The sequence below is a fragment of the Aptenodytes forsteri genome, unplaced genomic scaffold, assembly GCF_000699145.1.
Source record: "Aptenodytes forsteri isolate BGI_AS27 unplaced genomic scaffold, ASM69914v1 Scaffold216, whole genome shotgun sequence".
Classification (NCBI taxonomy): domain Eukaryota; kingdom Metazoa; phylum Chordata; class Aves; order Sphenisciformes; family Spheniscidae; genus Aptenodytes; species Aptenodytes forsteri.
In genome coordinates, this window is record NW_008796114.1 from 1429071 (window position 1) to 1444913 (window position 15843).

At 40.6% G+C, this 15843-nt stretch overlaps 1 protein-coding gene and 1 long non-coding RNA gene across 2 annotated transcripts in view; one reads left to right on the forward strand and one right to left on the reverse strand.

The window, feature by feature from the left end:
• The first annotated feature begins 232 nt into the window (after positions 1 to 232).
• LOC109279703 overlaps positions 233 to 15843 on the forward strand; it is a 24472-nt gene continuing 8861 nt past the window's right edge. Inside the window, exons 1-2 of the long non-coding RNA XR_002086299.1 lie at positions 233 to 316; positions 11220 to 11230. This is a non-coding gene — a long non-coding RNA (uncharacterized LOC109279703). The remainder of the gene's footprint in view (positions 317 to 11219; positions 11231 to 15843) is intronic.
• MAN1A2 (mannosidase alpha class 1A member 2) overlaps positions 315 to 15843 on the reverse strand; it is a 162649-nt gene continuing 147120 nt past the window's right edge. Inside the window, exons 12-13 of the mRNA XM_009287096.2 lie at positions 7970 to 8085; positions 315 to 4250 (exon numbers count right to left, since the gene is read on the reverse strand). Of these exons, the coding sequence (XP_009285371.1) occupies positions 4118 to 4250; positions 7970 to 8085 (249 nt within the window). The 3' untranslated portion in view covers positions 315 to 4117. The remainder of the gene's footprint in view (positions 4251 to 7969; positions 8086 to 15843) is intronic.

Consider the following 15843-nt stretch of genomic DNA (forward strand, 5'->3'; position numbering starts at 1 on the left):
TATTTGTCCCCTTGAAAACATGGACTAGACTTATTAATGTACATAACAGGCTTGATTTGCTAAAAGCCTGCTACTACAGCCCTGAGATGTAAACTGCCTCACCATTTTCTGTGGATGCCAGGTTACATTGTTGATCCTTTCAGACTTAATGCTATTAACCACTTCGCCATTCAAACTAGGGACAGTCACATTATAAAAGTTTGTAATATCATTTCCTGAGGGATAGAAGAGGGGATTATAAAAGACAGCCTGATAGGGATTTGCTTAGCTGTAAGTCAGCACAGGGTAGACCTTTAACCTTAAAGGATATGTCAGTGTTTGGGAGGTAGAAGACAGTGATCCACAAATTTGGAGTAGGGAGCTAAAGGAGCCTCAAAGGTGTGACTGGCACAGGGAACTACCTGTTTTTACTTTTACTCCAGCGTACTTACTATTTTCCATACTTTTCTTAAGCATTCAGTTTTAAGGACCATACTGTGCAGCAAAATATCACAGAATATCATTCAAGGGTTTTGTTTTTATTTAGAGGACAAAGCTAAGAAGTTGACTTCTTGACTGCAGGACACACATAGCTCCAGGGTGGTCAGTGGAAGCTGCAGACATTTGGTTTCTTTGAAAAGTCAGGCTGTAAGTGTTAGAAAAAAATGTACTGCTAGCAGATCCTGACCAACAGGCAAGCTTCAGGCTTGGATTAGGAAAAGAACTGAAGATCCTTGTTTTGACTGCATGCAAACAGGAAATAGACAATTCTGGGATTTCCAGGCTCTTGCCCAAATCCAGTGTGCCAAAAACATACATGATTTTCTGGTTTTTATTTCATCCTGTAAGAGGAGAGGGTATTGTAGAAATTGCTAAAATGGGACAGCTACCTAAAGAAAACGAGGATCGTTTTGTTAGAGAATACAGTGCAAGACTCGGAAACAACTAGGACTAAAAAGTCATTTTGTGCTTAAATTTACACTCTATCTTCATGAAAGTATGTAAGACAGCAGCAACAGAATGAAAATGGCAATATTCTACCGTACCTTATGTACCTAGAGGGAAAACAGTCTGAACTTTGGGTTGCACATAACGCCATTCTGCAGATCAGAACCTACTTCTCTGTGAAGGACTCAGAACGAGGGCACGTCACTTCAGTCAGAAGTTTCAATATCCGTGGTGCTTGGTTATTACGCACCCACCTCGCTCAGAACCCATGACCTCCAAACTCAGCTTGCTCTAGGAAATCTCAGGCTGGAGAGATTCATGAATGACACAGCAACTAGTCCATAAAATGCATTATTTTTGATACACTATGCACATCAGTAGCTTCTGGAGGGAAAGGATAGTTTGTATTTTAAAGAGTGATAGAGTAGAAACTGACAGCCGTTGGGGTAACTGGAAAATGAGAAACAAGTGTCCTTTATTTGGTAGCTGCTGCTTGTCTACACAAAGAAGAAATAGCAGTACTGTACATCTGCTTTGAGAAAAATACCATCCCATAACATGAAATGGCTTAGGTCCTCAATTCAAGCATTCTTGTGGCAGTGAGTTAACCCATTGGGATTCATAGAGGAATTAATGTGAAGGGTCGCTCTTTAATTCACACGAGGAGGGTGGAAGAGCAGCAAACAATGATAAGAAGTTTGCTGTTTCTGGGACTCCAGAATTCTGTCCTTGACCTTTCTCTGAAGACTGGCAGCCATTCTACATCTGCATTTATCAGGAGGTGTATGGGGATGGGTGTATGGGGTGAAAGTGCCTTTTTCTTTTTTTCTTTTTTTTTTTTTTTAAATAGAATAGTCTGCTTTTCCTCTTTCTCCTTTGTACCCAGAGAGATTTAGGAGAACAAGGCAATCCATCGAGTGCAGCTTTAAACTAGTAACAGTTCTCATGGGATGGGAAAAACTCAACTTGAAAACACAACGTATCTGAACTTTGGAAAATGACTAGCTCTTCAGTAAGTCACTGAATACTAATTAGAAAAATAAATTAATGAGGGACCAGTAAGAAGAATCCATTTATTAAGCTACTTCTAATTTTAAATAAACAATTACTTGAATCAGTATTATTTACTACATCAATTACTTTATCAGTTCTCAAATTATTTTTAAGATACTGCTGCAAATTACAGTAACTAAGTAACTGGTATTAAGGTAAAATCATTGAGATGGGAGTTTTTTCCAAGATCAATGTCTTTCTCCTCTTAAGCTAAAGTAACTGTCTGGAAAAAAGCATCTGATAGCATTTTTTCTTAGATCATGTGATGATTTCTGTGTTTAAGGTAGTGTCAAAGATGAGCCAAGAAAAGTTTTATGGGGGAAATTCTACTATACTGTACAGTCAGATATATTATAATATGATGGAGAGAAAAGCTTTTATATATAAAACTTCATATATAAACATTTTTTGAGGGGGAGAAATAGCACTCACTCCCTTTAGATCTGATGCTGTACTGCTGTAGCTCACTGAAGAGTTCTTCCACTCACGTTAGTACGAAAACACAATCAAGACTTTTTAAAGGCTCAACCTGCGCATTAATTAGGAGGGAAAGGAGCACCTCACAGCTCTTTTTCAGCAAAGGGGCCAGTCACCATGGCAAAAGGATTTGAGAGCTATAAAGGGGAATAAAAAGAATAATTTGAGCTGTAAGGATTCTGGATCAATGGTAAAAAAAAGAGATTGAGATATACTTGAAAAGACGAAACTTCTTTTAGCCAGTAAGTGAAGACTGAAGCAGACTCCATTTAAGTGATACTGTCCAGCCCAGCCTAGGAGTACTCAGAAAAAAACCCATGCAGGTAACAGCATCTCATTTCTCATAAACTAATGGAAGAAGAGACTCTTCAGTTTCTTTTTCCACTCATATGTAAGAGATGTTATGTTGTTTCCAAAGAAGATCATGTTGGCTTTGCACTGGAGCACCGAGAAGAAAAGGAGTTTTGTAAACTAAATCAAAGGCAGTTTTGGGCTTCTGTCATACCCATACCTGCAAAGAAGGTTCCATGAATAGTATCCAAAGAATGAAATTGCTTAGGGACATGGTTTAGTGGGCATGGTGGTGTTGGGTTGACGGTTGGACTCGATGATCTTAGAGGTCTTTTCCAACCTTAATGATTCTATGAAATTTAACTTTTAGGAAAAATCCCGATTGTGTGGAAAAATACAAAGCAACAAACTCCTGCTGCTTAGCTCAAGGGGAGCATTTTTAAATGCCATATACTGTATCCTGTTATATAAATCATGAGAGACTGTTTTTCTCATGTTGTCGTCTCTGTTTGTTTAGCTAAAAGAACCGGGACTAATAAGAGAGTGGTTTTTTCCATGTGACAGGACTTGTGAGGAAGGGAGACTTCATCTCCTTCCTACCCCTGCGATATGCTCCAGACTCTGTGACTTTAGGCTTGCCAAATGAACTAAGCCCACGTTGCTGACAGTGAACTACAAACCAAACGCTTACTAATTGTTTTTTTGGATGTAAGCATACAACACTGATCTTTCAGCATTATTTTGGAAAGGGAAAATGAGGAGGCAATAGTTTTTATAGTTTATAGTTTAGTTTTAATAGCTTAGAGGCCCTGAGAATGGCTGCCAGTCTGGTCAAACAGATGCTCCTTAGAAAATTCAGACAGGTACAGAAAAAAATTCAAATCCTGATGCTGCTGGTGCAGTGATGTTGCTTTTTGTTGTTGCTTTGTTCATGCCATCATCAAACACAAAAAAAGAAAAATAAAATCTAGGTATTTGGAACCCACCCGATCTGAAGAGATGACTGGTGTGTTGTTCCTTGCAACAGCCAGGAGCAGCAGCACCAAGTTCCTCTCCCTGGACGGGAAAGCCTCTTCTTCCTTATGCTGCTGCGTTTATATTAAACAGTAGATTCCATGTCTTGCTAGTGTTCAAAGCGCATGAAGTCTCTGTCCTGCAAATACCACACTAACGTGTTTTGGTCATGTATAAAACAGAATTTTTAACTTATCTATATGTTGAAGAGCTTCGTTTCTCACGCCGGTACTTGCTTGACTCAGAGGTCTAGTTTTATCAAGTGTCTGTCTCCTCTCCTGCTTAAAGTCTCAAGTGGTCCATGTAAACAAAACAGAGCTGAAAACAGTCTCTCCTCCTCTTCATAGAGCTGTTTTTATCGATATGCAGGATTTCCTGACAATGTGGTGTTGGCTAAATGTAAAACAGGCAGAGGATGAGCTTCTGTGTTAAAAACCCAGTTGTCTAATGGTAGAAGGTCATCATTGGAGAAAAGCAGATACAAATACCTAGATATCAAGACAGAGAGGAAAAATGGTGGGTATTAAGTTGTTATAAAGACAGCATTTTAATCTTTCCAAGTAACTTTTGTTTTTCAAGACTCCTTTCAAAAACTTGCAATGTAAAACAAACATCAAGACACCAAGCACAAGGATTTGGGGGACGGGGAGCAGAGAAGAAGTTGACAAAAAATTCTTCTTAATGGAGTAAACCCACTTGGAAATAACTAATCCTTTTTAATCCAAATCAAAGATTTTGAGGAAGCACAAAAGAAGCTGCCAAGCCCTGCCAGATATCTGACTTGTCATCACTGTGCTGGAAGCCAGTTCAGCTTCTGCTGGAAGGAAATGGGCCAATATATTGTGCAGAGGGGATTCATAAATGTTGGACGTTATAAAGCAATGCAGAGCAAATGAAGCATGTAACAAAATTAAGGTTTCTGGACATCTGTGGAAGAAGAGTGTTTCTTGGTTCTTTTTTCTTAATACACACTTAATGTGGCTGTGCTATACCTTGTAGGAGATGTTGGTGGTAGGGATCTTTGTCAAGGCTTCCAAACTCAATTGCTAAAATTCAAAAGGCATTTCCCTTGTTCCAGAAAACCTGACTGTGCAAGTGCAAGCGTAACACCATGGGTGTACAGGACCTCTCAGCTCCTGCTACAGCTTGCTTTCCTGCCATCCAGAAAATGACACGTCTTGCAGCATGTGACAAGGAAGGGGTGTCGTTCCCATTAGTGGGCTCTGTCACATCCAGTATGTGCACACATGTTGTTCTGCCTTCGCTCTGCTGAGGCTGCTGTTACTTCGCGCTCTCTCAATCAGATGCTGGTAGTGTCTACTGTCTACAGTCATGTGTCACTGCCTGATCATTCTCCCCTTGCCTTTATTTGCCAGTTGTATCCACAGCACAACCCAGTCAGTGAAGCTCTACTTTTTCTTCCCTTCCTCACCAATTAACTGTTTACAGATAAAAATTCTTGCTCATATGATTCAGTTTTGTCCCACGTCTAGTCTCTTTCTCTACATTTTTCATTCATCTTTAAAGCGTCATGCTTTTCCTTTCCTCCTTACTCCTACCTTGCTTTCTCCCTCTGCAGCTCTTCAAACTCTTTTTCACCACAGTAGCAATGTTTCATCTTACTCAAATTCACGTTCCTCATTTGATACACGCTTTTCCTTTGAACAACTTAAGCAACCTATTTCTACGTCTTGCTCCTTCCCACTCAAACAGCCACCTTCTTGCAACTCAGACTGCCCAAACTCTCATAATTTGCCGAGTATCTTTGATGAGCCAAAGTATCCGAGCAGCAACAATGCGTGTTTGGGAGAGGTATCAATTTTGAATTTGAGAGGAATGAAGATGCAGAAGTTATCATCAATAGCAGAAAAGATCACAGCAGGCATTCCGTAACACACGTTATGCCCCTCTTCTGAGGGACATCTTCATTTTCCTCATGGCATCACACCCAATCCTTCTGTCTTTATTTTCATAGCCATTTGAGCTATCCTGACCTTACGTTGTCTATTTTATCTCAAGGTGATACCAGTTTCTAGTTTGGCTATGCAAATCGCATCAATGTCAAACATCTAATATCCAGCTCTCCAATAAAACGTTTTGTCCCACAAGCGGGAAATGATCCAAACCAAAAGCCAATAAAAATTTCTGAGTTCCTTCCTAGAACTGCCTTCTTTTGCAATGCTTGCACTATAGTACATCCAGTTACTGAGTGATGCATCAGTGAATTTGCAGATCTCCTTGTGATTATTTAAGATGCAGACAGGATTCTGGCGATACTTCAAAGGTCAGCGCTGTCACCACAGAAGTCCCTTAGGAGCAAATTTCATTCTCTGATTTGCCTTTTATAGGCAGATCAATCATATAAGACCAGCTCCTGGGGAGGTATTGCTTCTCTGACTGGACCTGTTTGAAACTGCTGCCTCTCTCTTTGGGAGTATAGCTTTTAGTCTCCAGAAAATGAACTTGAAGGAGTAAGTGAAATAAAACTAATGAAGACAACAGAGGAGGCAGCAGTGGCTGACTTTCTTTTATAATGGTAACATTGGGAAAAAAAGTATTGTGACTATGTAGAGGAATTTGGTAAGGACCCAGCAGAAGGATAGAATAGCCAGACTCTCCCCTTACCCGTGATGAACTTGGAGCCCCTTCTTGCCAGTGAAACATGTTGTGGTGCCTGAAGTAGGCACCCGTACTGCGACTTTCAGGACCTGCTTTCTCCCCACTGCATTTTGAGCTTCCAATACACAAAATCAATCTTTACATACATCAGCTACAGCTAAAACCTGAAAATTTGATATTGCTGATACTGTAAACTCTGCTGCTGTATAGAAACTCTGTTTATTCTGCAAAGCCTGCATGCCATGCTAGACTGCCAAATAGTTACAACTGTTTTTTCGTCATATCGCTGGGTTGTAAAGACAGAAAGGGCACCTTAATGAGTCTTCGCTACTGACAGGTTTGTGCAACAACATATGTATCATCCCTTCCATCACACGTTGGCAGAAAGTGGCATGGATATGTAAGCAGAGGCAACAACTATGTCTCCTAATAGCAGCTCTGGCCTCATTCACACTGCCAGCAGTAGCTTCTGTCTATGGATTTAACCAACTAAAACATTCTCCAAACTATTATGCAGGAGGAAAAAAAGGGATAGGGAATATAGCCAACTCGGACATTTTTCTTCCAAAAGTAGACAATTCACAATATTTCAGGGAGGTAACCAGTACAGGAATCTTGGTAGATTTCAATGCCAGAACTATATTACCAAATGTAGTGATGTAACTTGACTATCAAGAAAATTGTCACACGTGAGAAGACATTGCTTCATAGGCAAAACCCCAGAGCGATCACAACTGTGTGATAAGAGTGCTCTTGAGAGCTGGTTTGTGTCAATGATGAAGGAGATGAGTAGCCATGACACGCTAGCTGTTTTAAAAATGGATCTCTTAATAAAATCCCTGTAACATATTCCTATCTTTATACTAGTTTTTCTTGTTGTATGTATCATCTCCATAAGTTAGAGGTTATGGCATATTCTAGTATAGCATTTTTTGTTATTAATTAGAAAGAAACATAGTGGAAGACCAATGACTTTGAACATTTTATCTTGAACCAAATATGCAGAGTACATTAGCTGCTGCAGGGTGGATTACAGGTGATTTGACTGAATTGAAAATATTTAAATATGTAAGAGATTATAAAATATGCCTGATATTCTTGCTTACACTTACTAGCATTCTAGAAAAATAAGTTGTGGGATAAATACAGAAAAATCATCCAAGGGCACAAAGGACTTTTGTCCCATGCATTTACTCCTTTCCAGTGACACACACAGGATAAACAGGTTCTACAATATCAGAGCATGGCACATACTCGTGTAAGACATGTCAAGTCGATGTATCTAAAAAAAAAAATGTCTTTTGCAAAGGGAATTTCTTAAAAGGAGATAACCTCTCCTCTGATGCCAGAAATCAAATAGAAGTCTTAAAAACTAAAGCGCTCTCAGCATAAGCTTCTTGTATGGGAAATTCCATTTGTATTTCTGCTGGTAAAATGGGCTGATCTGGGACCCTAAAGCTGGGAAAAAAAGAAAGCCCAAACCATAAACCACCCTGACAAGACAATAGTTTATTTGTTGAGCCACTGCATTCTTCTAGAATTTAGATGCTAGCTTTTACAGGAAGATGCAAGAGTGAAGAGAACTTACTTCAAAGTTTCAGCAAGGAAAAAGCTCTGCTGTACGTCGTCATATGTAGGAGATGAGGAATAGACATCCTTGACACCAGAAAAGCCACCGCTGACTCGGCAATACTTGTCAATTGCCTGCAAAGAGGAAGGGAAAAGAAAAGGAGAATTCAATTGTAGAGCAAAATTTGGAAACATTAAAGGACCAGGCTTGATCAACAAAGGAGGTAGCTCTTTCCGTGCTGCATTATTCTGTTGTGAATCTCCTTGTCAGAGGATGCTGTGGATGTTAACAGTTTATGCTGACCCAAAAAAAATAAGAAGGGACTGGACACATACAGAAGTAAAATCCCTCCAGCGCTACTAACGACACCACATTTGGCAAACTGCTAGATGCTAAGAAAGTATTCTGGGGAAGCATACTTTCTTTCCTGGATATTTACTGTTGACTGATAGTGATGACAGGACATGGACTCTGTAGACTTTTGCTCTGAGCTGGTATGGCTCCTCATAGGTAACACTGCGTAGAACATCCATTAGTCAATCAACACAACATGTGCTATAAGGTGCATAGGAAGATGACAAACTTCCCTGGATTTTGCAGCTGGAAGAGTCTGAAGAGTTATAGGAACTCTGTGACTAGTAGCTAGTCATAGGGACTTACTGAAAGTAGGAATAAAATACTGTACTCATCTTTAGGGACTGTTGATTTCATCTTATAAACTCTTCTAGCTGCTGCTTTCTCCCCACATTTCCATCTCCTACATATGCTCTTCTCTGTTTCCCCTTTACAGAGTTGAAACTCAAGTCAGCTTGTGTGCTGGACTGCAGAAGAGCTCTTTATATTTAAAGCATGAAGTTTAAATCCACAAACATTCCATGCAGAAAGGGGCCAATGGATCCGTGATTCACAAATCACCCAGCTAGTCAGCTCCAACACAGTACTGCAAAAAGCACAATGGAAGAGGAGGAGACTGGAAAGAACGTGTTAGTAGCTCAGAGCACCTCTTGCCTACGCTTTCATTATTCCATTCACATGCCCGACCTTACAGCACACAAGGATATGAGCCATTAAAACGGGCCCCAAAGAAATGGTTCTGAAGTGATTCACAGGTTATTTGTGCTTCCCTGCTGCTTTGGCAGTGCTTCCTCAGCAGAGACCAACTCTTTTAATAGATTCATGCAGGGACAGAAAAGGCACAGTGATGAAGGAAAATGTTTGGCTCAGGATGTCTGTCATTACCAACTACTGAACGTAGCTACCTCTAGTTCAGTAATCTATGATTCAGCCCATTAGCCTGTATGAAGTTTCTCTCCACATGGTGCTTTAGGCCCAGATTTTTGTTAATTCTGATTTTTGCTAGTTATACTCAATGGAAGCTGAGGGGAGTCAAGGCAGGGGAGCAAATAAGTTTTGAATGATGTCCCTTTATATACAGAGAAAACAAATTCAATCAAAATTAACTCTTCAAGGTCCTTACTATAGCCTTTGCATACAAGAAATACTGGGAAACAAAGGAGAATTTTCCATTGGACACATGCATGAAGAATGCTGGCAGATGCCATCACTGAAATCAGGAGGAAAAGTGAAAAGGCAAATGAGCAAGGTACCTAGGACAGTAAGTCACAGCACATCAGGTACTACAGCTAACCTCCTCCTAGTATACACTCTTACGCTGTAGAAATGTGACGTTGTTCATGGACCAAAGAATAATCCAGACTGTACAAAGTTCTTTCAAATTTCTGAAGACCAAGATTTTTAAAGAAGGAAGAGGAGAGACTGGCAAAAGGATATTACTGGAATGGCTGTGGCTCTAAAGCCTGAGCTTATGCCAAGAAAGGTACAGTCTTTCTTGGCAATATTTAATTCTCATTGTAATTCCTTATCTCAAGTGGAGCTTTCTCCAAGTTCGGATGGAAACACTCCCTTTTTTATTGGGACTTGAGCCTAAAAGGAGAAAGTGTCTGGATGAATTATTTTCAGATCTGGTTACTGGTGCAGGCTAGGGCTTCACTGAGACTGTTCACGTGTTGGGATTTGGGTTGACCAGGTTTTCTCTACAGTCTGGAGAGAAAGGTGTTTGTGACACATCTAGCCCAACAGCATCACACGCATGACAATCTCTTTGTCTGCATGCTCCTGCACACCACAAGTGATGCTAGCTATCTCACATGGCAGCCAAACAAAAAAAAAAAAAGGAAAAGAAAAAAATTAATTGCTTGGCCAACTTCTGAAGAAATAATGCATACGCTGTTTATGGAACCATTTGCACGTTCCTCCCCACAGGTCCTACAGCCGCTAGGCAGGTGTTATATAAAAAAACAAGAGCCAAAGCACTTTGCTTTCTAGGCAGGAAACAAAGTGCCTCCTCTTGCCACTATCCCCTTTTTTATAATACTGCAGAACACGACCTTGTCTGTGCTCTGGAGTGTGGCACGATGCAGGGGGGGGGAAGCTCCAGTGGTTACAATCCTGCCAAAATTTCTAGCATGCAGAGTCTGACCTTGCAGGTGTTCCTCTGGTCAACAATTCAGCAATCCTGACACTGTGTGCCACAGCTCGGACAGGAGAAACTTGCTAGTGATTGTGGCAAAATGAAAAGAAGGAACAAACGGTACCACTATTAAGACATTGTCTCCTTCCTCCTCAAGAATTAAATCCCCAAGTCAGCATAAGAGACACAACTCGTTTATTCCGGAGACTGTAGTTAATACATAGCACTGAGATCCTGCTCTGTGCTGTAGAGGCCTCATGCTTGGATAACTAAGTGCAACACTGGTGAAGCTAGCAGGCCTAGAAGCCTGAAGAAAGAAAATGTGTGATTTATATTTTTTTTTTTTTTCCTCTCCTTACAATTACCAAGTAGTGTTGTATCTTCAAAAATTTCTCCTTGGGGAGACAGACTGGCTAGACTGGAGTTCAGGATAGGCAGAGGATTTATCCTAGTTGATCAGAGATCTATACCCTGCAGGTAGTAATGAACTGTAGAGGAAAAATTCCTCTGAAAGATTGCTATACAGCTATTCATCCAAATACGGATAAACAAATTGTCCTTGATTCAGAGGTGTACAGAACTTCAGGACACTGTCCGAAAAGTTTGGTGCTGTAGACAAGTTGCTTAAAAGGCACTTGAAATTTGCCGTGTTCTGCCTTCACACAGATCTCAGAGTACTTGGTGTATAGGCATCTATTTGCCACCTGGATACTCTTTGACTCAAGAGCTGAAGACCAGTTTCCTTGATAAAATGATGCTAAATTTATTGCACCCTAGAATACAGGGAAGTCCTAGATGACTGGAAGGGTATCAAGGCAATGCTACTATTATGAGGCATCGGCAGGCTGAATAATTTTAAGATGGCATACCTGATGTTAGTCCCAAACAATTACAGCAACACATGTAAAAAAATACCGAAGAATAAGAGGATAATTGACACCAATCAGCATGGTTTTATAGAAAACTATCTTGCTCACAAGCTTGATTTCATTCTTTGAGGTCTACAAGTTGGTAAATAAAGGTAACTGCAGAGGTGTAATAAACTTAAATGTTTCTAAAGCAATTGACATGGTACCGTAAGACTTTATGATAAGACAAAGCAGCACTATACCATATCAATATCACTATCTTAATTTAAAACTGACTGACAGTGCTCTAAGAATGAACTGGCAATGTAAAATCATCAACAAATAGAGCTGCTTCTCACAGAAATCCACAAGGAGCCGTCTGAAGTTTTATCAATCACTGCAACACTGCTGCTGGCAAAATGACATAGCTAAATAACAGCGGTCAGTGTAGTCTGGTAGTAACTGGGGCCCAAACTAAGTGAGTTTCATATAACCAGGCGCATAATCCTAAATCTAGACATAAAGGCTGTGTAATTGCAGAACCAGATTAGCCTGCAAAGTAGAGACACTTAAAAGAATTCAGTGGCCATATGAGACAATCCAGTATGAGCTCCGGCTAGGATGTTGTGGCAGGTGCACACACAGGGATAGTAAACAGTAGCAGGGATATAATTTTACTTTTGCACAGGGCTGTGCGTAAAGACAAAACTGGAATATGCAATTCTAGAATTCATTTTTAAAAAAGGACGATGAACTGACGTGGGTGCAGACATTTGGAGAAAATGCTTTACAATGGGAGATAATACAATTTGTTTAGCATCTTAAGTAGACTCAATAGTAAGCTTATTACAATCTATGAAAACTCTTTGGAAAGAAAACATGGGGGAATAGAAGACATTTTAATATGGTATAGGAAGTCATAGGAAAATCCAGTGATTGGCAGCTGAAACTAGACAAATTCAAATGGGAAATAAATCTCGTATTTTTAACAGCACAAGTAATTAAATAATGGAACAAACTACCAAAAGAAGTGGATTTTCCAGTTCTCTTTATTCAAATCAAGAGTAGAACAGAAGAATATGCAATAGTGTACTCTTGCCAAATACACGTGTCTTGGCTCAGAAATGATGCAGTGTGACATTTCTGAGCCTGTGACATACGGGGAGGTCAGAGTTGATCTAAATTCTTTGGAACTAAAATTGGAGGTGCCTCTAGATCAGACCCCAGCTCCCTCAGTTCCTCTGAGGGTGGTTTTGTGGTTGCATGTGTGGCTCTTCTTGACTATGCCAACAACATGCTCATAAAAACTATGCCAGTTTCTTCACCAGCTTACCTCCCCAAAGCACCTCTCTGTGGTACTCACAGCTTCCAACCCATGAACTGTGAACCCATGTTTCACCTCCAACCTATGCCTGGCTCTTTTCTGTCTACTTTGCTTCACTAAGTAGAGAGCTGTAGGTCTTTCCACTCCATCTTACTGTCAATCCTCAAATTGCCTGAAGTTAGCCCGAACTTGAGGTCTTGTATATTATTTTCACTGTAAGCAGAAACTCTGAACGAACTCTGCAGCCTCTGTGGTGCAATCCTACTTAGTCAGATACGGAAGTCCCCAAACAGTTGAACCCTTCATTCACACGGCTTAGATTAGTAATTGGCTTTACATGCCTATTGTGAAGTGGTGGCTCTTACTGCTTTCAAATAATTAGCCTAAGAAGGATTTTAGTAATTTTCTGTATTTACCCTGAATATCTTGCATGCGTATTTCTGTAATACTTCAGCCAGCCCCCCAGCATACCATCATCCAATTTGGCTGGACCGATACAATTGAGATGGATGTTGTCTCTAGTACTAAGTATAGTATTAGGGATAATTAGCCTTTTCTTATTAGGAAAGAGATAGAGACCCTGTCACAGGGATTTATGATCACTGAGGGAATGTAAGATTCAACTTCTTGTTTTTTCCCCACAGACATTGGATTTGGAGAGATGTGACAAAACAGGCCTTGGTCAAAGCACAACACCTGCACTAAAATGCCCAGGTTTTGTCCAAAAATCTAGATAATAAAGCCAAAAAGAAGCTGCCAATGGTGAAATAGATAAAGAAAGTACAGTACAAAGATCTGCATACACACACAATCCAGCCCTCTGTGCAAATTCCCATTGATAAAAGGCAGAGAGAGATCTGGGCTGGGAGTGCTAAAGAAACTTAAGTAATGCAGTATACTTAAAAGCCAGGTGGTTCTGCAATGTATCCTGGATCATCTCTGAAGACTTCTTAAAATGACAGAAGCAGACCTCTAACGTATCAGTGAACTAACCCAAATCCATTCGGGTAGGGACGTATTCATCCATTCAAAGAAGCAAACAGGGGAGACCACCAAGAACTCAGTCATCAAACACCAGGTTACACCAGGTTCAATGTAGAAAAATAAGACTGTTTAGAATTCAGAAACAAAACTCAGTTTCCCCAAAAGTTTAAAAGAACTACTAGATTTCTGATGAAGAAACTATCATTCACCATGAGAAGTCTGTAATACAGGTTTCAAAGTATGCTTCAGTGGTTGAAATGCAAAAGGAAAGCAAATACAGACAGTGTTGTACAAGTGCAGCAAGCCAACTGCTCTGCGTGTCATACCAGATTCTTCTCTATTTATAAATGGAGGAATAAACACAACCAGAGCTGTGTGTGGTAGGGAAGAAGGGAAAAGTAGTGAGTAGGTGTGAGGAGTAAACACAAGAACTTATTATCTATATAATAAACAGAACAGAAAACCCTGGGGAACAAAAAGCTTCCCAAGCTTCTGTGGTATTATGATGGTGGGGGAAAGAAAATCTGTAATTGTTGGAGGGAGGGGTATGCAAAACCATTTACAAAGAGTTCAAAAAAGTTTTACAGCTATATTGGATAAAGAAACTCTGTATTGAGGAAGCAAGCAAAAAAAGGCACTCTGTAAGGACAGAGGCAGTTAAGCACACGGGCTGCTTGATTTACACAACTTTGATGCAGGTTGACAGAAGGATAAAATAAAATCCTACCCTGCACACAGAGAAAATTAGAGGCAGAGGAGGAGGAAGGGAGGGTTTGGTTTGAAAGCATTAATGGGAACCAAGATATGAAGGCAAATGGAGAAAACTGAACAAAATGCAATTCAAAGACATGTTTTGCAGTGTGCTTAAGAGGCAGATTCTGGCCTGAAAAATTTACATTTGTAAATTCTTTAACCTAGTACAAAGGACCCAATCTCAGCTTGGATCATCCAGCCATGGCTTCTGACAGGAGCTGGTGTTAGATCAGCAAGCATTTGTAGTACACAGGATGGCAAGGAGTAGGTTACTAAATCTGTTTCTCTGTGATTTTAGAAACATGCATGGTTTGGACAGGAGAGATGATGTGACTCAATGTTTGATGTTTTGGAGAGAGCGGCAATGCATTCTGGAATACAAATGTCACAAATGTGGAACCTCTCTTTAGAATACCATAAAGTTGGTTATAACAAAACAGTCTACAAGACAAAACCTAACCAAGACTAAGACACAATCTTAAAATACTTGGACTCTTCTACGTGACTGTAACTGTGCTGAGGGAAGGATAGGGATGAGCTCAGCTAAATATTCTGAACCTGCCTTGACTATCTTCCACCTGATGAACGGATGTACACTTCTCAACAGATCTCTTGCTCCAAGTACTTTTTCTGGGTCTCTTGCCTCTGGAGCAAAACTGGTTTTCACCTGCAGAATAAAGTTTCTGCAGGCTCTTGGTTCATCTCTTCCTTTGCTCTCCCCTCATCTCCTTTGGCTGTACTCAAAATATTTCATTAGTGTCTTGTTATCTTTAATGTTTATTCTCACCTCCGAAACTGGCTTTGAGCTGTGTTTCCAAAGACTGCTGGAGCTGTAGCAAGGAAGCGGAGGAGCTGCAGTAATCCAATGGCCACTCAGATCTGGAAGATGACCAGAAACTGCTTGGCCAGCAAATGAGTTTTGCACGACCCCAGTACAGACCAGTAGGTGGAAGCAGTGAGAAACGTAAGACCAGAAAAGGCTCACAAGTTCGGCCCTCAGAAGCATTTAAAAGGAGAAGTCTTTTGGGGATTACAAATAATTTTTACAATTAGAATGTTATATTGTCATGTGAAAATGAAGCCTAGTTATTCATATAGCCCATAATCTATCAGACAAAGGAGTTATCCATCTATGTCTTGTCTGTCAGAAAAGGACCTGGGGGTGCTGGTTGACAGGCGGCTGAACGTGAGCCAGCAGTGTGCCCAGGCGGCCAAGAAGGCCAATGGCATCCTGGCCTGTATCAGAAATAGTGTGGCCAGCAGGAGTAGGGAAGTGATCGTGCCCCTGTACTCGGCACTGGTGAGGCCGCACCTTGAATACTGTGTTCAGTTTTGGGCCCCTCACTACAAGAAGGACGTTGAGGTGTTAGAGGGCGTCCAGAGCAGGGCAACGAGTCTGGTGAAGGGTCTGGAGAACAAGTCTTATGAGGAGCGGCTGAGGGAACTGGGACTGTTTAGCCTGGAGAAAAGGAGGCTCAGGGAAGACCTTATC